This window comes from Balaenoptera ricei, chromosome 20 (assembly GCF_028023285.1).
Source record: "Balaenoptera ricei isolate mBalRic1 chromosome 20, mBalRic1.hap2, whole genome shotgun sequence".
In the NCBI taxonomy this organism is placed as follows: Eukaryota; Metazoa; Chordata; class Mammalia; order Artiodactyla; family Balaenopteridae; genus Balaenoptera; species Balaenoptera ricei.
Window position 1 is genome coordinate 45,524,668 of NC_082658.1, and position 27,933 is coordinate 45,552,600.

Consider the following 27,933-nt stretch of genomic DNA (forward strand, 5'->3'; position numbering starts at 1 on the left):
AGAGAAAGCCCGCGCGCGGCAACCAAGACCAAAAATAAATAAATAAAATAAATAAATTAAAAAAAAGAAAAATGACTCCGTGCTTCCACTGCAGAATGAAATACACGGGGTGGGGGGGCGGGGGGAGATGCTTCCCCGAAAGAACAGAATATTAGGATGCCATGAGCCAACTTCAGGTGGCCTAATATAAGTGCATGTGGAGTCTCTGTAAGAGAGAGGAGGAGGGAAAATTTTTTAATATTTGAAAAAATAATGGCTGAAATTTTTCCAAATTTGATGAAAACTGTAAATTCATCAACAGACATCAAACACAAAAAAACATGAAGAAAACTATACCAAGGCACAACATGACAAAAAACTGCTTAAAACCAGTGATAAAGAGAAAAGAGACAGAGGAAAGAGGTGAGGATGCATCAGATTTTTTGTCAGAAACAATGCAAGTGAGAAGACAGTGGAGCACCAACTTTAAAACTTTTTTTTTTTTTTTAATTTTCATTTATTTTTTTTTGGCTGTGTTGGGTCTTCGTTTCTGTGCAAGGGCTTTCTCTAGTTGCGGCAAGCAGGGGCCACTCTTCATCGCGGTGCGCGGGCCTCTCACTATCGTGGCCTCTCTTGTTGGGAGCACAGGCTCCAGATGCGCAGGCTCAGCAGTTGTGGCTCACGGGCCTAGTTGCTCCGCGGCATGTGGGATCTTCCCGGACCAGGGCTCGAACCCGCGTCCCCTGCATTGGCAGGCAGACTCTCAACCACTGCGCCACCAGGGAAACCCTAAAACTTTTTTTACTGAAAGAAAAAAAAAAAAACCTGTCAACCTAGAATTCTGTATCTAGCAAAGGGTATCTTTCAAAAACCAAAGTGAAATGAAGACTTTTTTAGGCATGTCTGAAGATATGCACTCATAGGAAATGTTAAAGGGAGTCCTTCAGGCAGAAGGAAATGTGGACATACCCCAAAGAATGAAGAGCAAGGGAAGTGGTAGCTACATGGGTAAATACCTAAAATTTTTCTTATCGCTTAAATCTCTTTAAAAGATAATTGACTGTACTGCAGTGTTCATAGCAGCATTCTTCACAGTAGTTAAAGGTGGAAATAACCCAAATGTCCGTCAACAGATGAATGAATAAAGAATATGTGTGTCCATTCAGTGGAATACTGTTCAGCCATTAAAAAAAGGGGGGGGAGGGGAATGAAATACATGCTACAATGTGGATGAACCTTGAAGATATTATCTAAGTGATAAGACACAAAAAGACAAACATTGTGTGATTCCACTTCCATGAAATATCTAGAACAGTCAAATTAATAGAAACAGAAAGTAGAATGGTGGTTACCAGGGGCTGCGGGGAGGGAGTAATGGGGAATTATTATTTAATGGATATTAGTGTTCAAATATTCTATGGAAAAAAGATCAACTCAGTATAATACAGACTTTTTAACAAAATAGCAGCTTGTTTTAAACTTAGAATGAAATACACGTCTCCAAGAAAAGCTTGCTGTCAGTAGCTTGGGGTGGTTACCAAAGTGTAGAGTCTAATTCTGAACTCCTAGATCCAGAAACTCTATTTTATAAGTATACCTAGAGCTGATCAGACAACCAAGAAATGACTTTTGCTAACCAGATGCACACACCCACACAAAACAGTATAAGCCATGATGCCAGTTTTTGAATTTGACAAAGGAATGTACCATTTTAGTGAATTCATTTAGTGAATTTATCTACTATCTAGGATACCTTCCTTTCTAGTATCAAGATATCTGGGAAGTCAAATTAGTCATCAGAACAACTGATCAGAGAGAGTTGGATGGTTTTGAGAATTACATCATCTGCTATAGAAAAGCCTGGCATCTCTGGTTCTGTCTTTCTAGTGATAACAATTTGATGTCTGACAGCATGTCTCTCCCTGGGTCCTACTGCATAAAAACTGAAAACTTTTTAGTCATGCTTCTGTATTTCTAAGTTCCATGCAAAATAATACAGTGTATTTCTTCACATTATAGCTTAGATAATGTCATCTTTAAAAACTTTTCAATCCCCAAGGATGTACCGAGGGAAACTTGATATGATTTTACTAAAGCCCTCTTCTTTATGCTTTGGTTCTTTTCAAAACAGCCACTTTCCATTAACTACAATTATAAAATGTCCTTTAAGGTCGGAGACCTGTGTAAATAGTTAGTTGCACCCATAATGTGTCCTCTCCTGGTCTGACTCCAGGGAAACTTTATCTCTGGCCCCCTGTGGAGTTGATGAAACCTACAGACAGATCTCTGGAGGTGTTCAGGCAAGAGCAAGTGATAGGGATTTTTCTCTGGTTGAGGGTTTTAGCTTGGGTAATAGAATACATCAGATGAGATCTTATCTAACACTGAGTCTGTGATCTAGTTTTTCTTTTACATTATGAATTTAGGAGGAACAAAAATTGTGTCCCTATGCCAGAACTACTTTAAGTAAGTCTGAATTTACAAATTCACATGTGTATGTAAGACATTTGTCTTTTCCGTTTTGATTGAGCTAAGTTTTGCAACTCAAAGCTTTTCCTTCGTTACATCAATGTCCTTCCCACTCATTTGATTCATGCTTTAAGGATGATTTGAGTTGCTAAACCTCAAGGTAAAGTCTTTTGACCTGTTCTCTTTAGAAATTACATTTCTACATTAAAAAGAATGAAATGTTTCTAAACAGTGCTTCAGTGGAACTACTGCTTTTAGGTTTTTGTTTGTTGGTTTCCAGATTAACTCATGGACACATCATAAGAAGAGCTATACCCTCCACTTTACCACTGTGCCTATTGTTTTTCTGAATCTTGTGTGACCTTGTGAAATTATGCAACAAGTTTTGTTTTTTTCATTTTCTTTTGCAACACACATATATTTCTCAGCGTGACTTCACAAAAGATGAGGAGCCCTACTTTTACTTGTTATTCAGATTCTATTTTAGATGTTCTCCGTTTTCCATATTCTAAGATGGATACAAATGACTAGTGTTCTCCCAGAGGGTTTTCACAAACCAATGTTCCATTGAATATGAATTTGTTTTTTTAAAAGAGTTCCACAACTAAATGTGTTTGGGAAAGGCTGGGTTAAACAGTTAAACATGCTTTTTAAGTGCAGAATTCTATGAGCCTTTGATGTATCCCTGGGATCTGAACACCACTGGTGGGGCGGGGGGGCGGTGAGGGAGGAGGAGGGTGTTTGCAGTTCCTCAAACCAGCTTGACTTGGAAACCTGTCTCTCACAAAGCATTGCACAAGGCTAGGGTTGTGCAAAACAACTTAGAAAAACGCTGATGTAGAAGCTCTGCAACCACCTTGTTTCAACTCTTATGACAAGTGCCAGTTCTCTTTTATGGCAAAAACCGTTGCTATGTGAAGTAAATAATTACTACCAAGACTGGTTATTACTTTACCACATAGACTCTGTTTTTCTCTTAATTACAGATACCATTTTTGTCAAGTTGAAGACTGGAAAATATGCTCTGTGTAAAGGAATGTTTAGAAAATGGACTGATTTCTAAGACTATGAGGCAAAGGGGAGAAGACAATAAAATTCAAACTAAAACTTGAAGTTTAGTTTGCTATATCCTACCTATAGCAATATATTCCACTACATCCTACCCTACCTATCCTAATTTAGTTAACTGTATCACAACTATACCTTCTGGTCTACTAAGGGGAAGGTTCTTAGTTGGTTCTTTCGTTGTTTTCTTTTGTTTTGTTTTGTTTTGCTTTCCTTTTCCTTTCAGTCACTGAGACACATGACATGGTAGTTGTTCAGAAATTTTTAGTGCTTGGTATCTTGATTTAAATATTACCCAAATCTAAAATTGAACCGTCCTCATCAACAAGTTGTTAACTACTTATTTACAAAAATATCCTGTGGTTAATTCTGTCTGTTAGGAAAAGATTTACCTGCAAATGTGGGCATTCTCTGACTCTCTAGCAAAGTAGCACTCTGTAGCATCAGACACGTACATTTTCTCCCAAACCCATTATCCAGTTTTGTTTTCTTTATGTGAAATTATATTTATATTTATTTATATTATGTTTTTCTTTCTATGAAATTACTTTCACTTTTTAGTTTCTTATCTATCTCAACTCCCATCTACCAGTCTCAGGTTCCTATTGTTAACAGAGGACTTCATGTCATTCCTTTGTATGTCATCAGCAGTTTTTAAAGTGCTTGAAAATGCACATTGTAAATTTTGGGGAAAAAAATTATCAAATTACTTAACTTGAGTAAATGCTTACCAGTATAATTTTTTTTCAATTAATAGGAGTTGGGTGCTGGATTTCAAAATGTAGAAATAAATAAGCTCAATCCCATCTTTAGATTTCTGGTAATAAAAAGACACATTACTCAATGAAATTGTGAGTCTAAAAGAGATCTTAGGGACTTCCCTGGCGGTCCAGCGGTTAGGACTCCGCGCTCTCACTGCTGAGGGCCTGGGTTCAATCCCTGGTCAGGGAACTAAAATCCCACAAGCCGCACAGGGCAGCCAAAAAAAAAAAATTTCTTAACAAAAGTAAATAAAGAAATAAAAGAGATCTTAGAAGGGTAGCTACTACCAAGCAACGCGTCATTGCAAATACAGACTCGGAACCACTGAGGACAGCTTCTCTGGTCCATTGGCATTCTGTGTGCAGAGTCTTATAGTGATGGCTGGTCGTAAACGTCTTGCCCTCCAGGGACTTAGACTCCGAAGGGAAAAATTAAATTAATGCATGGAAAAGATACTTTATGAGAGAAAAGAAAATGTACAAGTAAATCTCAACAATTTCAACAAGGAGAATAAAAAATAACAAAACAGTAATCCGTGTGCTTATGTAGTACATGCCATGTTAGGGAGCTTTTCATTACAGAGACAGCTGACGAATAAAATGGCTGCCAGCCTCAGAAATAAAAAAGCGAGAAGTCCGAGGTTGCCCTTTCTTCAGTGAAGACATGAAGTTTTTCCACGACCCAACTGGGCAGTGGGGACTGAAGCTGTTGAGCCACTGTGCTTTCACTTGCCACTGGGGAGATGCTTTTCTTACATAATGCAGCCTCCGCAGTGTGCTGCAGCCGTCTTCCATCTGTTTTCCAGCCAGACAGTTCCTGTCGTCAACACTGATTGGCTCATGTAGGGAAGAAGACTTCTTGAAATTATCCTGTGGGATTAAAAGTGCTCTCAAAGCCTGTTGACTTCTCTGGTGGCGCAGTGGTTAAGAATCTGCCCGCCAATGCAGGGGACACAGGTTCGAGCCCTGGTCCGGGAAGATCCCACATGCCGCAGAGCAGCTAAGCCCATGCACCACAACTACTGAGCCTATGCTCTAGAGCCCGTGAGCCACAAGTACTGAACCCGTGAGCCACAACTACTGAAGCCCGCGCGCCTGGAGCCCATGCTCCACAACAAGAGAAGACACCGCAATGAGAAACCCGCGCACCACAACGAAGAGTAACCCCTGCTCGCCGCAACTAGAGAAAGCCCGCACGCAGCAATGAAGACCTAATGCAGCCATAAATAAATAAATAAATAATTTTTAAAAAGAAAGTAAAAACAAGCTTTTTAAAAAAAAAAGTGCTCTCAAAACCCACTGATCAGCAAGGATGTACTAAGTCCTACAGGTTGCCCACTTCTGTACTGGGGGCTGTGAGGTACAAGAAAAAAGGCACCATACGGTCATTACCCTCAAGGAGCTTCCAGGCGGGCTGGAACACAGGAGTACTGTTCATGAAATAGTAAGGCAATAAATAAAAACCTGCCCTGGATATCTGAGATTCTACATTGTTCTTGTTCTGTTCATGCATTTGTTTGTATTACGGTATAATTTATGTACAGGTAAATGCACAGATCTCAAGTATACAGTTCACTGAGCTTTGACTAGTGCATACGCCTGTGTAAATCACAACCCCATCAAGATACAAAGCATTTCCATCACGAGAGAGAGCTCCCTCAGCTCCCTTCCCAGCCAAGCCCCACCACTACCAAAGGCAACCACTGTTCCGATTTCTTTTACCACAAATTAGTTAAGCTGTTTCTTAACCTGCATTAAAAAAAAAAAAAAAAGAAATCCTACAGTTGTATGTGAGATTTTTACTTTGTTTTGAAGTGAATTTGTTAGTCTTATTTATGACTATTTTGATAACTTATTTGTAGCTATTTTATAAGGAAAGTAGCTTTTGGATAGACTTCCAATTTTAAGACAATCTGTATAACCTTTGATATTGGCTCAGTTAATTAGAGCTCGATTAGTGAGGATATAGTCAGTAGATTTATTATCACAAGATTAATAAGTAAAATCAACCTCTTTTGCTAAACATAGCTTCAACTATAAGTTTAAAAAACACAGCATTCCACACAGCTATTTTAGCAAGTATATTTTTCATGACAAGCATCCATGGTCTAAAAGTTACAAGTCAGCTGTCCTTAAAATTATTAAAACATTCCAATTATTAAGTGAGAACTTCTGCCTTTTAATAAGAGAGATATAAATAGTAACTCCACTTCATACAGAGACTAAGGATAGATGTAACTGAATTGTCTTGCTTTTATAAGCATCGGCCAACCTTCCTTCCTCTCTATCATTTTCTCCAAGCAAAGAGTAATGATGTAGCCAGTGTTTTCCATTAGCAAAAGCACTTAGACTAATAGTTTCTCCTATTCTCAGGTATCCTGCTTTAAAAGTAAAACCTGTGCTTTTTAGTTTCAGGGTCAGTTTTTTGTTTCATTCTTAATTCTGCATATATCCTATATATTGATTCTACAACTGTGTTGTAGAAGTTCAGAAAAAAGCCATGAAAAAAAAGAGTGAAATAATGTCATTTGTGGCAACATGAATGGACCTAGAGATTATCATACTAAGTGAAATAAGCCAGACAGAGAAAGGTAAATATCATATGATATCACTTATATATAGAATGTAAAAAACAAAATAAGATACAAATGAACTTATTTACAAACCAGAAATATAACCACAGACATAGGTAACAAACTTATGGTTACCAAAGAGGAAAGGGGTGGGAAGGATAAATTAGGAGGTTGGGATTAACATATACACACTACTATATATAAAGTAGATAACCAACAAGGACCTACTGTATAGCACAAGGAACTGTGCTCAATATTTTGTAATAACCTATAGGGGAAAAGAATCTGAGGGGCTTCCCTAGCAGTCCAGTGGTTAAGATTCCACACTTCCATTGCAGGGGGCACACGTTCGATTCCTGGTCAGGGAACTAAGATCCGTCATGCAGCACGGCATGGCCAAAATAAATAAATAAATAAAAAGAGTCTGAAAAATAATAGATACATATATGTATAACTGAATCACTTTGCTGTACACCTGAAACTAACACAACATTGTAAATCAACTATACTTCAATTTTAAAAATAAATAATTTTTAAACTTTTTAATTAAAAAAATTTTTTAAATAGAAAAAAAGAGAGTGATCATTTTTTACTAGAGGAATTGAAGAGGTTTTATAATAAATGAGAAATTGAGCATTATCTTGACATATACATGGGTAAAGAGAAAAAGGAGGGAGTAGAAAATCATTTAAGAGAGAGCATGACATGAGGAAACCTGTCAGAAAGGAGCCAGAGCCCTTGAAGAAATATGTAAAGTCAAATAAGTAGAATAGTGGCAGATAGGAAAACTCTTGAAAGTCAGATAAAGGAATCGTAGAATCTGAGTGGCAGGGTACCTTGGAGATCCTTAGACTTCCTATTTAAAGCCCTTCCCTTCCACCGCACCCACATCAGATGTCTATTTAGCTTACGCTGAATCTTTTCTGTGTGGGCACTTACTGCCTTCTCATATGGTGCATTCTTTTTATGGAGAGTAATAATATGAGGAAATTATTTATGCTATATGCAATAGGAAGGCACTATCTGTTTTTGGATATTTAATCTTTTTTATTTTGTATGTTACAGCTGTACAGTGTAGTGATTCACAATTATAAAGGTTATACTCCATTTATAGTTATTACAAAATATTGGCTATATTCCCCATGTTGTACAATATATCCTTGTAGCTTATTTTATACCTAATAGTTTGTACCTCTTAATCCCCTACCCTTATACTACCCCTGCCCTCTCCCACTGGTAACCACTAGTTTGTACTCTCTGTGAGTCTGCTTCTTTTTTGTTATCTTCACTAATTTGTTGTATTTTTTACATTCCACATATGAGTGATATCATACAGTATTTGTCTCTCTCTGACTTATTTCACTTAACATAAGTAGATTTAATGTAGAACATATAGATTCATAAACATGTTTTAGGGAATTTAATCTGAAATATACCTGCCCAGTGCGTTAGGAAAGGGACAGAATGAGTTGTTTCAAACAGGTTTTTTTTTAACAGCTTTATTGAGATATGATTCACTTAACATACAGTTCACCATTTTAAAGTATACAGTTTTAGTGTGTTTAGAGCTATATATCTATCTCTACAACCAATTGCTAAACATTTTCATTAACCCAAAAAAAAACCCCACACCCCTTAGCTGTCCTCCCCGCAAACCTCCCATCTCCCCCAGCCCTATGAAACCACTAACCTATGCTCTGTTTCTATAGATTTGCTTATTCTGGACATTTCATATAAATGGAATCATACAACATATGGTCCTTTGTGACTCTCTTCTTTTACTTGGCATGTTTTCAGGGTTCATCCACATTATAGCATGTATCAATACTTTATTCTTTTTATTGCCAAATTATATTCCATTGTATGGATACATCACATTTTATTCATTCATCAGTTGATAGATATTGAGGTTGTTTCTACTTTTTAGCTATTATGATTAAGGCTGCTGTGAACATTCAGGCACAAGTTTTTGTGTGGATATGTTTTCAGTTCCCCTGTGCATATACTTAGGAGTGGACTATCTGAGTCACATGGCAATTCTATGTTTAACCATTTAAGGAGCTGCCAGACTATTTTCTAAAGCAACTTCATCATTTTAGACCCCGACCAGTAGTGAGGGTTCCAATTTCTCCACATCCTGGCCAACATTTGTTACTGTCTTTTTTATTATTGTCATCCTAGTAGGTGTGAGGTGGTGTCTCATTGTTGTTCTGATTTACGTTTTCCTGATGGCTGATGATGTCAAGCATCTTTTCATGTTTTTTACAGCTATTTGTATGTCTTCTCTGGAGAAATGTCTCTTCAAATTCTTTACCCATTTAAAATTTGGAGGGGGGGGTGGTCTTTTTATTATTGAGTTATATACTCTAGATACAACTTATATTCTATTCTTTATTTATTCTAGGTAAAAGTTCCTGTTCAGATATATGATTTACAAAATTTTCTCCTATTCTGTGGGTTGCCTTTTCACTTTCATTATAGTGTCTGGGTTACGTGTTTTTAGTTCTTTAATTCTTCTGTGTTCTTCTTGTTTTCCCTGTTAGATAGTAAACTTGGGAAATTTACATTGTAAAATTCCACAAATCTGGAAACACTCCTTTTCCATCTCTGTTGCATCCAGAGAGTGGTCATAGGTGGTGCACATCAATTACAGAATCTGGCTTCACAGCCAGCCACCTCTGCTCCTAGATGTTTTCCTGACAGATCATTTGATTTCATTCTTGATGAGATATTATGGTTTATTATTTTGTTTTCTTACAGGTGAATCGCTTTAGTAAGGTGGAAGATCGAGCAATTTTTGTCACTGACCGTCACCTGTATAAAATGGATCCCACAAAGCAGTACAAAGTGATGAAGACTATCCCTCTATACAATGTAAGTGTTCTCTGCTTCTCTCTGAATAAAGGATTCTTAACCTGGTGTTCATAGACCACGAGTGGGTCACCAGACTGATCACTAGAACCTCTGGGGCTTTAGGGAGTCCATGAATTCCTAAAATTTTCTGCCAATCTCATGTTTTATACAAAAGTACGATTTTCTATAAGGAGGATCAAAGCTTCCAGTAGAAAAACGAAGGCGTTTTGTTTTAAAGTGTAGGACTCTGCATTCTACGTGACCTTTATCACTAATCCCACTCACTACTTAAATGTTATGACATGAAATGTATTTTCTTATTGATTTTCATAAGGCTTGTTTTTATGTGGAAATGGAATCAGGTAGAGAAATAATAGGGAATTACTTTATGAAAACGTTACCTCTCTTTTAAATGTAAAATGTATGCTGTTTCCAGAAGTTATTTTCACCAATATATTTTACCTCTGATCTAAACCCGCTTAGTTATTCACTTTCTCCATGGGGTTTTCAAATTCTCTAATCATTCCTTATTTGAAATATGAAATTTGGTGGGTGTCTCCTTGAATTTCAATTTGAGACGTTAAAAAATTTGTTTATCCTGCTGTATGGGGTCTGCTTTACAAGTGACGGTTTGTTCTGATCTTTAAAAAGATCCTCCTGGACTGCTGGATCTTTCCATGTGTCACGTGACTTTCCTCTGTCCGCTCGTTCTTAAAGAGGGAGGTCTGGGTTTGTCCAATCATGGGATCTATGAGGAGTATTATTTAAAGATTGTTTTAAATCCTTTTGGCCTCTGCAAAAGGGAATAGGAAACATACTGTTTTATAGTTTTATTTCGTTAAATCAGGAGTCCTGTTGGCTGTGAGGTTCAATGAAGACAAACTATTCCTGGCTTTGCTAAATAATTTAGAACATCCCTGCAGGCCTGTCACCCGATGATGAGGCTGAGATTTGTCTCCGTCACCCAGTCCCGCCATCCCACACACACATGCATACACACCTTTCTCCCTTTAGTAGGAAGGCGAATGGATTGCAGCTAAGAAGGAAATGATGTTCTGAGACATTCTTGATCATATGTAGTCTTCTTAGCAAAGACTTGTAGTCTTATATAGCCATCACAGTTTAAGCCTAATAACCCTGCAGTCTCGAAGAAGGAGATGAAGGAAGATACAGGAGAAAACCAAATTTTGTCAAAGTCTAATAAAGTGTACCTTATTTCTTTTCCTTACTTTCTATTAAAGGGAAATCAATCAGGCACGTGATACGAGTTCAATAAGTAGTTAAGCAGGTCTTTGAACCGAAGTTATTTTCGCAAACTACCTTCCTTTTTCATGTTGACTGGTGTACACTTAGAGTCAGTGTTACCCTTCATCATCATTATCATCATCAGTGTTATCAATAATATCATATTATACAAAAATTAACCATGCTTAACACTCGTAAAGGTAAACGATGTCAATAGGATGGATACACACTGTCACAGGTGCTGTCGGTACTCTGCCCGCCTCCCCTTGTATTCCCTTACCATTTTTGTACACAACAGCCTAACTTCTCACAGCCAACACCTTTGTCGAAAGGCTTCCCTCAGGCTGCTGGAGTCCATGGAGGGCTGGAAACACCCAGCCACCCAAATGACTAGTGGGTGTGGGGTATAAATGCTCCGTCCCCACCGTTCATCGGTCACAATGATTCTCAGGTGTGTTTCACACCATTTGCTGGAGCCCTTCTGTAGGAATCGGCTGCGCTGCCCACCGTGTTAGCTGCTTAGTAACGGGCCCTACTGGCTGCTTTCCCTTCCTGAGCCACCTGCCCACTCCCTCGCCCGTGTACCTGCACCTCCCGGATCAATTCTGAGGCTCATCGGCCTTTGTCTCGGGACCTGCTTTGGGGAGGAACTGCCCTCTTAGGAGGGAGCAGATTGAATGGGGCACAGGACCTCCAGCCGTGTCTACCTATAAAAATGTTGTTCAGCCTGAAGCAAACACAGCCAGATATTAAGTCTGGATCATAGGGACATGGGTGTTTGTTATTTTATTCTTTATCCTTTTTGTATGAAATGTTTTGCAGTTACAAAGTTTAAGACAAGGAACCTTTAAAAATGATACTGCTAATAGCAGGGATGAAGAAGCTGGGAGGGGATGAAGGAGAAAGATTTCAATCTTAACTAAGTTGAGTTTCAGGTATTGGTGAAACTTGTAAGTATATACCCCACAGATCACTGGCGTCTAATATTGTAAAGGAGTGGTGGGTAGCATTCAGCACTTAGGGTAAAAATTTAAGAGCAGACAGATGCATGTATAATTGGAGGCTGAAATTATGAGTCTAGAGGGAGAAGGGGCAGGTGATTTGAGAACATCCATGCTTAAATGGTGGGGAAAAGAGAGTGGCTGAAGGAAATGGAATAAAAAGGAGATCTCTTCTTTCTGGACCTCCATTTTCTCCTCTCTCTTCTAATGTGCCAAATGAGCTCTAATTTCCCTTCAGTTCCATAAGGTTATGAATTATTCCAGGAAGGGAAAGAACTTTGGGAACACTGTGTTTCAGAATCAAGTTGGAAAGTTTTCAGAAATAAGAGTAATCAGTGGAAACATATAGCTGAGGATCCCACAGTTACTCTTCCCCTTCTCTGCTCTTCATTCCTCCTTCTGCCCGGGTGCCTTTCCTGTGTTAGTTGGACTTTTCTGGCTCCAGGGAACAGATTGGTATTAGGGGGAGGGGGAAATTTCCCCCTGTCCCTGTTGAGTTCCTGTGGCTGGACTAATAATAAAATTGACACGAGGCAGATTAACAGGAGAAAACCCAACTTAGTTTTGTGGGCACAGGAGATCATAAAATGATGCACAGAGAGTGACCAAAAGCAGGTAACTTTTATGTCTTTATGTACAAAGAAACAATAAATTTGTGAGGATTGGACAGGACAGAGAAACTTAGGTTCGGGTGCATAATTATAAGGAATTTAAGCAAAGATTGGGCTTGGGTAGTAAATTAGTAAAGAAGTAGCAAGGTTTATTTATACAGGCTTCTCAGACCTGAATTCCCTGTCTCTGACGATAATGATGTCTTTCTACCTCCCAGCCCAGGGAAGGCACCTTTCACATGAGAGGTTTATTTCCTAGTTTCAGAGAAACAGAGAGGAGCATCAAAGTGTCCTTCTTGCATTTGGTTGTTTCTTAAGTAACTTTAATTCAAAACAATCGATATGCCATTGAGACATATTTGGGGGCCTGCCCTGGGCCCCAATATGACTATATACTATCTCAAGTAATGCTTTGCTTTGTTATTGATAAAGGATACAAGTGGTAGTAAGGGAAAGGAATCTCACAGAAACCCAGGAAGCTATTCAGGTTTTAAGGCAGCTCTGAGGGATCATATTATTCCGTGACCCCCTCAGCAACATGATGCTTAAGATGGTCTAAGTTTCTGCCATTCTCTGTCTCTACTTCTCCTTGTGTGTCTTCTTACTAACAATTACCTTTCTTGCCAGATGGCCTGGGCCAGTGCTAGGCTTAGGTCTGAGTCAGCCAACCCACCAAACCATTAGAGTTTCATCCTGCAGTAACATTGAACACCATGTCTCTGATGAGGCCTCACCATAGCAACCAATTCTGCAGGATCCAAACTGGTACTTCAGCTCCTTGTCAAGCACTTGCAAATCTATGCATAGTCTTCCCTGACTTCTCCTAGCATAGCACCGATAATGACTACAGTTCATTTGAGGTGTAAATGATCTCTTCCCTCTACAATTTTTGACTGTTGTCCTTAGGCCCCAGCCACATTTGGACCTGCTGATTATTGAGGTGGGTCATTAGGTTTTCCTAGTGGGAAAGAGTCAGTGGGAGAGCAGTGCTTCAAGTAGGCTACATTCATCAGGCATCCTTGGGTCCTTGGACTCTCCCACCTACCGCCATTCCACTTGCCAGGATCCCAGTCTTTGTCAAGCAGGACCTAAATTGCGCCCATGGACGACCGCCATAGGTAAAAATTCAGCTGATGCTGCAATTTGACAATGGGTCTAGCCAGTTTTTGAACCTGTGCTTTCAGCAGAAAAGTATTTCCTCAGTTTCTTTATAGCTCCCAGCCAGGCAATATGGGACCACTATTTGTTGCTTTCCTAATGCACCATAAAAAGTACCCATCCAATTCATTATCTATATCTTCTAATTCATTGAACTTCTATAACGCAGCAGCACCTAAGTGCCCCAAGCACTTAACTTTAATGGGCACTTGGTGTCATTTAAGTAAAACTGAGAGCATTGGATTGGCAGACCCTTGGAATATTTTATTGACATGTAGCACACCCTCTACTGCTATTCACATCTGGGCAAATATTTTCACTTGCTTATTGAAGTATGCCCTACATGCAGAAAAATGCACAGATCTTAAGCGTATAGCTTGACAGATTATCACAAAGTGAGTTCACCTGTGTAACTGTCCCCAACGTCAAGATATAGGTCATTAACAGGACTCCCCAAAAAACCCCACGTGTCCTCTCGCAGTCGCTACCTCTTCCTTCCTTTTCAGAAGCACACTTTTGCTCGTTTTGAATTTAATGTAAGTGAAATCAAACACTGTGTATTCCTTTTTGTGTTTCTTTCAACATTATCTTCACGAGAACAGCCACGTATTTCATACAATTCTAGTTTGCTCATTTTCATCACTGTGTAGCATTCCCTTGTGAGAATATACCACAAGTTGTTTATCCATTCACATGTTGATGGATATTTGAGATTTTAAAAATCACTCCTGTGCATGTCTTTTGGTGTCTATATGATGCATACATTTTCATTGGACAAACGCCCAGGAGTGAGACTGCTATTGAATTTTAGTAGATAGTTCCAGTTTTCCAAAGTAGTCATACTGGTTTACAACCCCCATCCCCACCCCCAGCAAAATGGGAAAGTTCCAGTTGCTCCATTTCCTCTCCAACCCTAGGTACTGACAGTCCTGAATTTCAGCAATCCTGATAGGTATGTGGTAGTTACGGTTCTAGCTTAATTGAGGTATAACAGACATATAACATCGTGTAAGTTTAAGGTGTACAGTGTGTTGATTTGATACATTTATCTGTTGCAGTATGATTACCACCATAGCATCAGGCAACACCTCCATCACGTCACATAATTGCCATTTCTTTTTTGTAGTGAGAACATTGAAGATCTGATTACTTGGCAACTTTCAAGTTATGTAATACTGTATTATTAGCTGTAATCACCATGCTGTATAACAGATCCCAAGAACTTATTCATCTTCTATCTGGAACTTTGTACCCTCTGACCAATATCTCCCCATTTTCCCCACCCTCCCCTGAGCCCCTGGCAACCACCACTCTACTCTTTGTTCCTCCGAGTTTATCATTTTTAGATTCTACATATAAATGATATAATAGAGTATTTGTCTTTCTCTGTCTGACTTATTTCCGTTATAATGCCCTCAGGATTCACCCAGGTTGTTGCACACGGCAGGATTTCCTTCTTTCTCACGGCTGAACAATATCGCATTGTGAATGTATACCACATCTCTATCCATTCATCCATTGACGGATACACATTGTGGGTTTTCTTTGTAATTCCCTTATTACTAATAGGGTTGAGCCCCTTTCTATGTGTTTATTGGTCATTTGGATGTCTTTTATGAAGTGCCTGTTCAAGTCTCTTGCTGTTTTTCTATTGGGCTGTCTTCTAGAAATTGATTTCTAGGAGTTCTTTTTATACTCTGCCTGTGTGCCCATTGACAGTTACATGTGTTGCAGATATTTTCTCCAGCTCTGGGACTTGCCTTTTCATTCTTTTAGTGTTGTCTGTGAACAACATTTTTCACGTTGATATAGTTCAGTTTATCAGTTTTTTCCTTTAAGGTTGATGCTTTTTTATTTTTGTTTAAGAAATCACTCCCTGTCCCAAGGTCGCGAAGATATTCTCATCTGCTGTATTCTATAAGCTTTATTGCTGTGCCTTTCACATTGACATATTACAGTCCACCTAGAATTGATTTTTGTGTATATGCGAGGCATCAGCCCAGGGTTTATTTTTCTCCCGTATGGGTAAACAGTTGAAAAGACCATCTTTCCCCCATTGCTCTTCAGCCCCGCATTTGTCCTAAATCAAGTGTGTCCATATGTCTCTTCCTAGTTTCTCTACTCTGTTCTGTTGGTCTATTGTCTATCTTTGTGCCAAAGACAGTTTTAATGACTGTTGGGCAAAGATTTTATGAACTCTAAAATTATAACAAATTTCCAAAATCTCTCCCTTCAGTTTCACCCTCCTCCCAATATAATGTTCTCATTAGCTGTATCCATGTGGAGGAAAAGAGAGCTGGGGATGCTGGTAAAGCAGATCCTAGCAGAAGGGACAGCTTGCTGTTTACCCATTTTCTTTGTCAAAAAGTCAGATTCCTTTAGGAGTCAGTCAGGTTCAGAAATGAATAAAGTTCATACCCATCAAGGGGCAGTCACCACTCCACTGTAATCGGTTGTGACCACGCCAGAGTCTAGTATGCCAGACCTTTGGATTCACCTAGAAAAAAAGCTGAAGTCTGTATTATATGTAAGGTCTCCTGATTGTTAAATGCCATGTAAGCCAAACAGAACACGTCTTGTAAGCCATATTCAGCCCACGGGGCACCAGTTTGCTGCTCCTATTAAAACAGGTCTTTACCATGGAGAATGGACTTGGAGACACGGGGAGGGGGAAGGGTAAGCTGGGGCGAAGTGAGAGAGTAGCATTGAAATATATACACTACCAAATGTAAAATAAGTAGCTAGTGGGAAGCAGCCGTATAGCACAGGGAGATCAGCTCATGCTTTGTGACCACCTAGAGGGGTGGGATAGGGAGGGTGGGAGGGAGGGAGACGCAAGAGGGAGGGGATATGGGGATATATGTATACATATAGCTGATTCACTTTGTTATATAGCAGAAACTAATGCAATGTCGTAAAGCAATTATACGCCGATGAAGATGTTAAAAAAAAAGGTCTTTACCTATTTGTTACTCTAAGTGAGCTATAACCATATTCCTTGGCCTCCTCCCTGCCAACCTTTAAAAATTCTAAAATCTGTGGTATGTTTTATTCTGGATTTTACGTATCAATAGTAGAAACAAACACTAACCATTTCTCACTTATAGAAAGCTATAACTGGGTGTGAGCTTTAGAAGAGTATATTTTCTACTTCAATTAGCCAGGAAGGAAAGGAATAAAGGAAATCTTTGATATAGGTGTATTTCCAACCTTTAGAACCTTCTACCCCTTCAGAGTTCACTGCTAATTCTATTCTTCTGACTTTTTATTATAAAATTTTTCAAATGTACAGAGAAGTTGAAAGGATATTACAGGGAGCACCCATATGCCCTCCACCTAGATTCAGTATTTAATTTACTTTTTGGCGTATTTGTTTTCTCTCTCTCATGACACTTCACCACTAAAATGCTCCCGTGTGCATTCTCCTAAGAATAAGGACATTCTCCTTCATAACCACAATACCATTTTCATATCTAAGAAAATTAATAATATTTCCATAATATTTAATATAATACATAATCATTATCCATTATGTGTTGGACAACTCATATTCAAATTTCCTCAGTAGTTCAAAGAATGTCTTTTATACCCATTTTTTTAAAATCCCATCTAGGTTCATATTTTGAATTTGGTAGTTACATCTCTTTTAGTCCAAAACTGTATCTCTACACACACACCCTTTTTTTCATTATAATGACTTTTTAAAACAGCATTACTGAGGTATAATTTACTGTTATAGGCTGAACTGTGTTCCTTCAAAATTCATTTGTTGAAGTCCTAACCCTCAGTAATTCAGAATGTGACTGTGTTTAGTGACAGAATCTCTAAAGAGGTAATCAGGTTAAAATGAGAGCATTAGGGTGGGCCCTGATCCACTATGACTGGTGTCTCTATAAGAAGAGGAGATTAGGACACAGACACATACAGAGGAAAGATCATGTGAGGACACAGGTTGAGACAGACATCCGCAAGCAAGGAGAGAGGCCTCAGAAGGACCCAGCCTTGCCCACACTTTGGTCTTGGACTTCCAGCCTCCAGAACTGTGAGGAAATAGATTTCTGTTGTTTAAGCTACCTGGTCTGGTACTTTGTTATGGCAGGCCTGGCAAACTAATACATTTAGAGTACTTACCCCAAAATTCACCCATTGTAAGGTACAGTTCAGTTACTTTTAGTGAACTTATGCAGTTGTACAAACATGACATAATTCCAGTTTTGGAACGTTTCTGTCACTCCAGAAAGTTCTCTCGTGCTCATTTGCAGTAAATCCCCACTCCCAACGTCAGCCCTAGACAATCACTGATCTTTCTGTCTCTATACTTTTACCTTTTCTAGAAATTTCATGCACACAGAATTAAACAATAGATATTGTTTTGTGTCTGGCTTCCTTTACTCAGCCTAATGTTTTTGAGGTTCATCCATGTTCCATATATCATTGGTCCTTTCGTTTCATTGCTGAGTAATATTCCATTGCATGGATCTACTGTATTTCATTTCTCTATTCACCAGTTGATGGACATTTGGCTGCTACGTATGTTCTCATACAAGACTTTACATGGGCATGTGTTTTCATTTCTCGTGGGTGGCTATCTATGAACGGAATTATTCCATATGGCATTTGTTTAACTTTGTAAGAAACTACCAAACTGTTTTCCAAAGTGGATGCTCCAATTTTACATTCCCTTCAGTATGAGACTTCTGGTTTCTCCACATCCTCACTAACACTTGGTATGTATGACGCTGAGTTGTTTTTTTTGTGTGTTTTTTTTTTAAGGGACAATATTTATTTAATTTTTTTTAAACATCTTTATTGGAGTATAATTACTTTACAATGGTGTGTTAGTTTCTGCTTTATAACAAAGTGAATCAGTTATACATATACATCTATCCCCATACCTCTTCCCTCTTGTGTCTCCCACCCTCCCTATCCCACCCCTCTAGGTGGTCACAAAGCACCGAGCTGATCTCCCTGTGCTATGCGGCTACTTCCCACTAGCTATCTGTTTTACCTTTGGTAGTGTATATATGTCCATGCCACTCTCTCACTTCGTCCCAGCTTACCCTTCCCCCTCCCCGTATCCTCAAGTCTGACGCTGAGTTTTTAAAGAGTCCAGCACTGGTCTCATCTGGATTTGTCTGATTGTTTCCTCATGGTTCATGTAACTTACTCTCCTAGTGCCTGTATTTCCTATAAACTGGAAGTTAGATCAGGAGGTGTTAATTTTGTTGTTTCAATAGTACACTTCCACATACTTCAGATTATACCTTGCATCTCAACAAAGAAGGCACACATACAGCAAACTCTGCCTTGTGGATCGCCTTTGGAAAATGTTTCATTGTAGCCAAGCTATTATTATGTTGCCCTCCCTGTAGCCTAAATTTCTAACTGCTTGTAGAACAGATCCCATGTTTTCCTGTGAACAATTAGAATTTAGCATAAAAAACTTAAGATAAATATTGCCATCAAGTATTTACCTATTAATAAGTTGCCCATCAGTAACAATACCTGTTATTTTCAGTTCCTTTTCCCAATCTCTTTTTATAACAAAGTTCTTCCAACGCTTTGCTGCTTGATAGTTCTTTTTTTTTAAGTTTTCACAGTTTTTTAATCCTCTTATTTAAAATCTGCACAATCACAGCAGATAAAGTCACTGCATCATCTTGACTCCTTCTTTCTGTCAGCACCATCAGTGGCCTTTACAGTCCCCCTGACTTTGTTCATTCTGTTCTTGTGTTCCTTTCACTGTTTTCTTGAAGTCTTTTTCTTCTCATACAGGCCAGGTCTTGCAAGTCTATGTATGGCTTTATTTTTCTTTGCATCATCCAAGGAATCGTAAATCACACCAAAGCCATTTATCTTGCCACCACTGAAATGGTTCTGAATCCAAACACAAAGATGACACCTAGTGTAGTCTTGTACATTTTGTCTGGTTTTTCCCAAATTTCTTAGATACTGTTGCCTTTCCAGGATGAAGGACATCAGTGACCATTTGTTTCCATAGTTGGTTGGTCATGAACTTCCTGGTCCAGATAGTTACTGTGTCATTCCTAATGGTGGTTGATCCTCAGGCAGCCAGGAAGGAAAACCTGGATACTTCTTATATGTTTCTACAACTATTCTCTCTCTTCCCCAAACCTCTGGCAACCACTGATCATTTTACTGTCTCTATAGTTGTGCCTTTTCTAGAATATCATATAGTTGGAATCATACAGTATGTAACGTTTTCCTTCTGGCTTCTTTCACTTAGCAATAAGTATTTGAGGTTTTTATATACCTTTTTGTGGCCTGATAGCTTATTCTTTTTATTGCTGAATAATAGTCCATTGTATGGATGTACCATAGTTTGTTTATCCATTTGCCAATTGAAACATCTTGGTTGCTTCCAGTTTTTGGCAATTATGAATACAGCTGCTAGAAACATTCACATGCAGGTTTTCGTATGGGCGCGAGTTTTCAATTCATTTGGGTAAATACCTTCAAGTGCAATTTTAGCTCCTGTGATAAGGCCAAATTTGGCTTTATAAGAACTACCAAACTGTCTTCCAAAGTGACTGTCATTTATGCAGTCCCACCAGCAATGATTGAGAGTTCTGTTGCTTCTTACCCTCACCAGCATCTGCTATTACCAGTTTGTTTTTTTTTTAATTTTAGCCATTCTAACAGGTGTGTAGTGGTATCACATATTTTTCTATTACCCTAAATTATATAACCCAGCACACACTGGGGTCTCAGTCAATCTTTAATTACAAGAATCATCTCTCCCCTCTCTGTGGTTAGTTCGTTTGTGTTCAGGAGATAACGACTGATCTTTACATAAGCCTAAACAAAATATAATTAAAAGATAAATTTGAGACCTTTTTTTCCCTTCCATTAGCAAAAATTATTCAGTCAATTTATCATTTAGCCATGGTTCCAGTCACTCTTCACAGGAAAGATAAAAATAGGAAACCGTGAAAGGTTTTTGCGAATACCCTCACAAATGGCATGGTCAACTAACTGTACACAGAAATCTGAGGATGAAACACTCAAGTTACAGGTGACCCCTTTATTAACCACAGAGTGACTTTCTAGGTACAAATGCTGCATAGTTAGTTAGGTTAGGAATCGGTGTTATTGTCAAATTAGTGTCATCCCCCTTGAGTCACTCTCAACACTATATTTGTAAATGGTAATATCGAAATAAAGCATTAATTCCAAAACAGTTGTCAAGAAAGGTTAAAATTTATACAGGGTGGGGGGCAGTGGGATCAGAATCCAAATGTTTTGCAAAGCAGGGAGACTCGTGGTAGCCACAGCTTGATGCAGAGAACAAAGGCAAGAAGTAGCCCACACAATTAGTCACGTTGTATGCAAAACTCTGGTCACAACCTCTTTAACTCTGTGTATCATCCTAGAGATCGCTATAAATCAGTGGGGAAAATTGCATCCCATGGCTGTGGCACATTGCTCGAATCAATGCACTGCTGCCCCTGCCTTTCGAGTTCCTGTGGGCATGGGCTCTCCCCAGCCGGCGCTCAGGGAGCTGATTGCCAAGACTGAGTTTAATTTGCGTAAACATGAAATCTGTTCACCGGTTTCGAGGGAGACCGCATAAACTGAAACATTTAACCTGACCTCAGCTGGAACTCCTCTCACCCTTTTGTTGGGGGAACTGTGTTGGTTTTGCCTGATGGGTTGGTTTGAAAAATATTTGAATCTGCCCTTGAATGCTATTTCATATAGTCCCTTTTTATCAGTATGGGCTTGATGGCTAAGGAAGCAGCCAATTAATTTACGCAAATACCTCCTTTAGTCCTATGGAGAATACGAAGCAAGCGGGCGGGCGAGAGAAGAGAGACAATTATCTGAAAGGGTGTGACTGTTTTGTAGAGGTAAATGGATTGTAATTTTGCCAGGCATCATGGTTTATTACTCTATCTGACGCGACTGGCTAGAAAGATACTGTTTCATTTGGAAGATAGATTGTCCTTGTAATATGTTACAGGGCTGAATCCTGCTAAAAATCCATGGGCCTGCTGGCTCTGCTCCCCATCACCATTTCTAAAGCACCCTGCCCTCGTGGCATTGTCCCAGGAGAAGGTGTTTCCATGGTAATCTCAATGGAGGCAGTCAGCTGACGTCTGGCACCGCCTGAGCTGGTGCGCGCCAGCCTTCTCTCTCACTCCTCCCTCGAGCCTTTAAACTATATTTATTAGTCCTCTTTAATGGAAAGTATATAACCCCTTAATGTCAGACACTGAGTGCACTCGGGTTTATTTATTTATTTGGGTAACAAGCCTACTACCTTCCTAATTAATTCTCAGCAGTTCCTGCAAGCTGTATTATTATTTTGAATATCTTGTGCAAACGTTTATATTTTTGCCTGTTACAACAAAGAGCATTGCTTAGCAATATTGGGTATTTGGAAACCTCCGTTCTTAGAAAAAAAAGCAATGTCTATATTAAAGAAGAATTTTAAAAGATAAAGATGTTAGGGTTTCAGTTTAATTTTTCAAGAATCTTTTCTTGCTCTGATGCTGTGGCAATGAAATGGTCCACTCTCCTTGTAATTTCTTTCAGCATTCCATTATTTTATGATTGGATCTGAGTGAGCCACATGGTTTTAAAATACTTCTAAGAAATGTGACATCTAGCCATGTTATCTCATTTTTTTTTTAAATAAGAGAAAAAAGTCAGAATTTCAGAGCTAACCTGAAATTGATTGTTTTCCTGACATGTGTTTGGAAGTAAATGCCTTTTGTTGTACCGGTTAGAGACCCCCGCTTAATGCTAAACCATACTAAATAAGCAAACCGACTTACAGTTTCAAAAGTCAGTGCTTTGGGACAGAAGGTAGAGTCCATTTTCATTAGTACTGTGCTTGGAAATTCAATTACAAATGTAAAAGATGTATGAAAGCGGTGTCTGAAAGCAACAATCATTAGAACCAATGCATGACTCCTTTGGAAAGCTATCTTGTTAAAGAAACACAAAGCCTTTTTAAAAATAAAGCATAAGAAAATTAGTATGACACCACCTCATTTATCCAGAGGTCAGATTGCTAGAAACAAGATCCTTTTAAAACAAAGCCCTGAATGCAGGCGTGCACATAAAAGATCTGTGCATTTGCAGAAACAGACGTCACTAACCTTGCAGTAATAGGTTTCCTTTTACACAACTGTCTTATCAGAGCTCTCTTTTCCGCAGTCAGCCTTTTTGAACACCTACTATGTGCTGTGCATTTGCCAGGCACTAACAGTGGAATAGTCTATCACTCAGTCTGCCCACAGGCCCGTGGGAGAGGCAGAGAAGCGAACCAGCCCGCCCAGCACAGGCCTGTGGCAGCTGTATAGGTACAGATGACTGTACCTTCCTCTCCAGGGGAAACTGTCGCTCAGCAAGGTAAAGTAATGGCCAAGGTCACAAAGCTCACAGGCAGTGGCACCTGGCTTCCGTTAGACCCTGGAGCCCTCAGAATCACAACCCCGATGGTAACCTCCTATCACCGCCTCCCATTTTATGATGAATAACGCATACAACTCAGATCCTATTTTAAGAAGAGGAAAGAAATAGCAGAACTAACGTTAGTCACATGCCCAGTGTCAGGCATTTATTAGGAGATTTTTTTCTCTTATAAATTTATTTATTTATTTTTGGCTGCGTTGGGTCTTTGTTGCCGCGCACGGGCTTTCTCTAGTTGCGGCAAGTGGGGGCTACTCTTTGTTGCGGTGCGCGGGCTTCTCATTGCGGTGGCTACTCTTGTTGCGGAGCACGGGCTCTAGGCTCATGGGCTTCAGTAGTTGTGGCTATCGGGCTCTAGAGTGCAGGCTCAGTAGTTGTGGCGCACGGGCTTAGTTGCTTTGTGGCATGTGGGATGTGGGATCTTCCTGGACCAGGGCTCAAACCCGTGTCCCCTGCATTGGCAGGCAGATTCTTAACCACTGCGCCACCAGGGAAGCCCTATTAGGAGATGTGAATATACTGTGTCTCCATCTTTATAAGAATTCTATGCAGGAAGTTAAGTATCATTTATCAATGAATCACTTGAGTTTCCAAGTACAGTACTGATGAAAATGGAGTTTACCTCCTGCCCCAAAGCCCTGACTTTCGACATTATAACTCGATTTGCTTAGTACCATTTACCATAAGCAGTCGTCTCTAACCATTACAATTCCCAGAGGTATTGGTCACTAGTGCAGGATTTCAGTACAGATTTTCAGACACCAGAGCCCCAAAGCCCTAGTGAGCCGTAATGCTAAGCATCTTCTGGCTTAGTTGCGTGTGATGCTCTCTCTTTTTTTCTCTCCCCCCATTCTCCTTGTTTATTTAGGTCTTTTCTTACAATAATAATTGCTTCCTAAAATATTTCATCGTAACCTTTTGAGGATAAGTGACTTGTAGGCCTTGGGGATCCCGCAGGAAATGACATAATCAAGACAAGAGCTTGTGTACCAGCCGTGTTCTACCTGTCAAGGACTCTCAAGGTGTGGTGCATTAGGGTACAAAAAGAAAAAGAAAAAGGAAACCTTTTGCTTCATTTCTTTTGGAGAAAAAAAAACAGCACTTGGAATCGAGCTGCCACATTGTACTTCCATTTGCACAGCTGTTTCTCTCTTAATTGCAATCCTGTCTTTTCCAAGAATAAGCATGTAGGAAAAGGTACCATAGTCTCAGACAGGCCAGAAAAAAATATGGTGCTTTTCACTGCTAACCTGATACTTAGGAGATTTGAATTTGATTTCATTTAGTTTCCACTTGTCAAGCCCAAATCAAAAATGTTTGTAGCTTCTAACTCGGGGGTTCTCAACCTTGGCCGCACATTGGAATAGCTTGGGGAGTTTTTTTAAAATTCTGATACCCAGGCCACATCCCAGACGAATGAAATTGAGTCTCTGTGGGTAGGCACCGGCATGTTTTAAAGGTCCCTAGGGTGTAGCCAGGGAGGCAATCCACTGATCTAACTATTCTGTTAACCAAATTTATTCACTTTTGTCGTTCTAGCTATTTCTTGGAATCATCTGTTCAAAGTTGGACTTGCCCCCAAATTCAGTTCTGCCATTAGATTTTTCTCAGTTCTGTGTGTGTGTGTGTGTGTGTGTGCGCGTGCAAGCACACGGGCACGTGCACACATAGGTGGGAAAGTGACAGGGAGAGAGTGTGTGTGTTTTCTGGAAAGCCTCGGGATCCTGTGATCTGTATCAAAAATTAAATCTTCTTGAAGGTACTGGCTATGGTTTCATGTTTGCAGATGGTCTCATCGGAAGATCTTCCTTCAACAAGAGTAGTAGAGATAATCACTTTATATTTGCTGACTTCCATCCCTTGTGATGGACGTCACCATACACTGTCTCACTTGACCCTCCCCACATCACTGGGAGGCAGTCCTGCACTGGTCCTGAACTCTTAGGTATTAAATAAATGAGCTTATTTCTTTGTTACTGGTTGAGGTTCAGAGCAAACGTTCTTTACACTGAATGATTATAGCAAAGTTCTAATGCACTGCAGGGAGAATCTGATTTTCTGACATAACAGACCGAAAAAAAGATTTTATTTTATTGGAATTATATCTAAATAAAGACGTCTTTACAACGTGTCGGGGATGGAGATACATCAGGCAGGGTAGGTAGAGTGGACAAGTTCAGGATCCTCTCTCCTGACATGGCTAGATTACTTCTTTGGCTTCTGTGCACGGAACAGTCACTTTGCTCCATAGGAAGCCTCCTCCAGTGTCTGCCCTTACTCCCCTGCTCCTCCATCCCTTACCATTTCACGAAGCCCGTTGAACTGTAAAAATATCTCACGTTGCATTTAAAGACTATTACGCTCTAAATGGTAAAGGACAGAAGAAGAGTCACATCCCGGTGGGCAGTGTCTGGCAAACACAGGCATTAGGATATGTGGAAACATGAGGGTAGTTGTTGCATTTATGCCCCATTTTAACAATAGCACCCACCGCAGTGGCGCGTTGAGGCCTGAAATGAGGTGCATGTAAACAAGTGTGAAGTCATGCATGTGAAGTCCTTAGCGTAGCTCTTGTCACATAGTAAAATGCTCAATAATTATCAGCTCTTAAACCCCCTGCAGACCGGCAGTCCAGTGCCTGTGGACAGCAGAGGGGTGGGATAAAGTCAGCCCTCAGCGTCCTCACCGTTTATTCTGTCCTCTCGCTTGTCCTTCTGCCTGGAGTGTTCTCCTCCCAGATAACTGCCTGGCTCCCTCACTTCATTCAGCTCTCTGCCCAGAATAACCTCCAAGGGGTTTTCTAGAAGCATCCATCCTATCCCTCTCTACCCCTCGGTACTGCTACTATATTCCTCCTCATAGACCCTGTCACCACTGTCACCTTATACAGCTGTTTACGCTCTGGCTCCCCCTACTCCCTATTAAAACATAGACTCCATGAGAGAAGGGCTGTGGCCATATAGTAGGTGCTCAATAAATGGGCATTGACGAATGCACTAGAGGGGTCAGGACTGGTGACAGGGAAAGCAGTTCAGAGGCTGCTGCTATAATCCTGTTAAGAAATGACAAGGGCCTGGGCTTCCCTGGTGGCTCAGTGGTTGAGAATCCGCCTGCCAATGCAGGGGACACGGGCTCGAGCCCTGGTCCAGGAAGATCCCACATGCCACGGAGCACCTCAGCCCGTGCGCCACAACTACTGAGCCTGCGCTCTGGAGCCTGCGAGCCACAACTACTGAGCCCTCAAGCCACAACTACTGAAGCCTGCGCGATTAGAGCTCGTGCTCCGCAGCAGGAGAGGCCACCGCAATGAGAGGCCTGCGCACCGCAACGAAGAGTGGCCCCCACTCGCCGCAGCTAGAGAAAGCCCGCGTGCAGCAGTGAAGACCCAACACAGCCAAAAATAATAAATAAAAATAAAATAAATAAATTTAAAAATATATATTTAAAAAAAAGAAATTACAAGGGCCTGAACTCAAGCAAGGACAGTTAAAGGGGTCAAGAGGTCTGGATTCTAGAGCTATTTAAGCAGTAGAAGGCCTTGGGCATTGAGAGGAAAGGGTCTAGACTCATAGATTTCTTTCTTGGACAACTTGGGTAGGCAGTGATGGTTACTCACCAAGATGGGAAATGTAGGTGGGGGGAAACAAAGATGTGGTAGGAGAGGGTGGAAATAAATTCAGTCCTAAATGGATTTCATTTGAGGAGTCTGAGGAACGAAAAATGGAGAGGCCCGCTAGACAATTAACTGTCTAGAGAACGATCCAGAATAGAGACAGATTTGGAAGCCGTGAGTGGGTGTAGCTTAAACCGTGAGAGTGGATAAGAGCATCCAGAGAGGGTGAGGAGAGAAAGGGGAAATTACCAGGAGAACAGGGCTTTTAAGGCTACGATGAAGGGTAGGGCTTTGATAAAGAGGAACACATGGGAACCATCGGAGTTTCCTGAGCAAAGAGGGCCCTTCGACCTCATCTGTACCTTTTACTCATTGTCCTCCACACATTCAGTAAATCGTGATTGTCTGCTGCCTACTGCGGCGCTATGGCACTGTACTAGGTGCTAGAAATAAAGAGGAAAAAGACTGCCTCTGCTTGTTGTTTAGTGGGTGAGGCAAATAGATACAGACATCATCGCAGGACAACTCCTTACATGCTAAAACAGAGCAGCATGAATTGCTGAGAGAGTGTGGAGGAAGGGTGGACCTGGTTTCTCAGACAAGGAAGAGTTTCAGGGATTCATAAGTATATGCAAACACTTGTGCACTTTTCTATACAGAGTACCTGTGGCTTTTTTCATATTCTTAAAGGGATTTGTGAATGACTGCTTTTGGCAACGCAGAGCAACAGATTTTAAGAGGCCTGAAGAGGTTTGTTTTTTAGGAAGCTAATTCCGACAACGTTACAAAGTTTGGATGAACTGGGAAGAGGCTGGTGAAATAACTACCATTCAGTAAATACTCTTTGGGGCTTGGGACATGGTGCCACTGGTGATACCGAATTGAAATAGGGCCCCAAGAAGGACAGTGGTTAAGGCAAGGTAATGAGTTTCATCTTGGTTAAGTCAAATCTGTTGTCCCCATGGGCCCTCCACGGGACCCCTGTCTGAGTTTTCCCCAGACAGGCCAAATACCCATCTGGCACTCCAAGAAATATCTAAGCTGACATTCGCATTGGAGAATTATCGGTATTTTAAGGAGAGGGAAACTTGCAGCTCCCTCTCCCACTAAGCCCATGTGGTCCCCTCCTGCAATATATGCCTCTTGGCTCCCCAGCTGCATCAT

At 40.2% G+C, this 27,933-nt stretch overlaps 1 protein-coding gene and 1 pseudogene across 2 annotated transcripts in view; one reads left to right on the top strand and one right to left on the bottom strand.

Annotated features, from left to right (window-relative positions):
• Positions 1 to 27,933, top strand: part of MYO1D (myosin ID) — a 350,569-nt gene that overhangs the window by 198,988 nt on the left and 123,648 nt on the right. For both annotated transcript variants that reach the window (XM_059907002.1, XM_059907003.1), the window contains exon 20: positions 9,608 to 9,721. In XM_059907002.1, coding sequence (XP_059762985.1) covers positions 9,608 to 9,721 — 114 coding nt within the window. The remainder of the gene's footprint in view (positions 1 to 9,607; positions 9,722 to 27,933) is intronic.
• On the bottom strand, positions 19,371 to 25,966 carry LOC132355813 (small ribosomal subunit protein eS24-like; annotated as a pseudogene).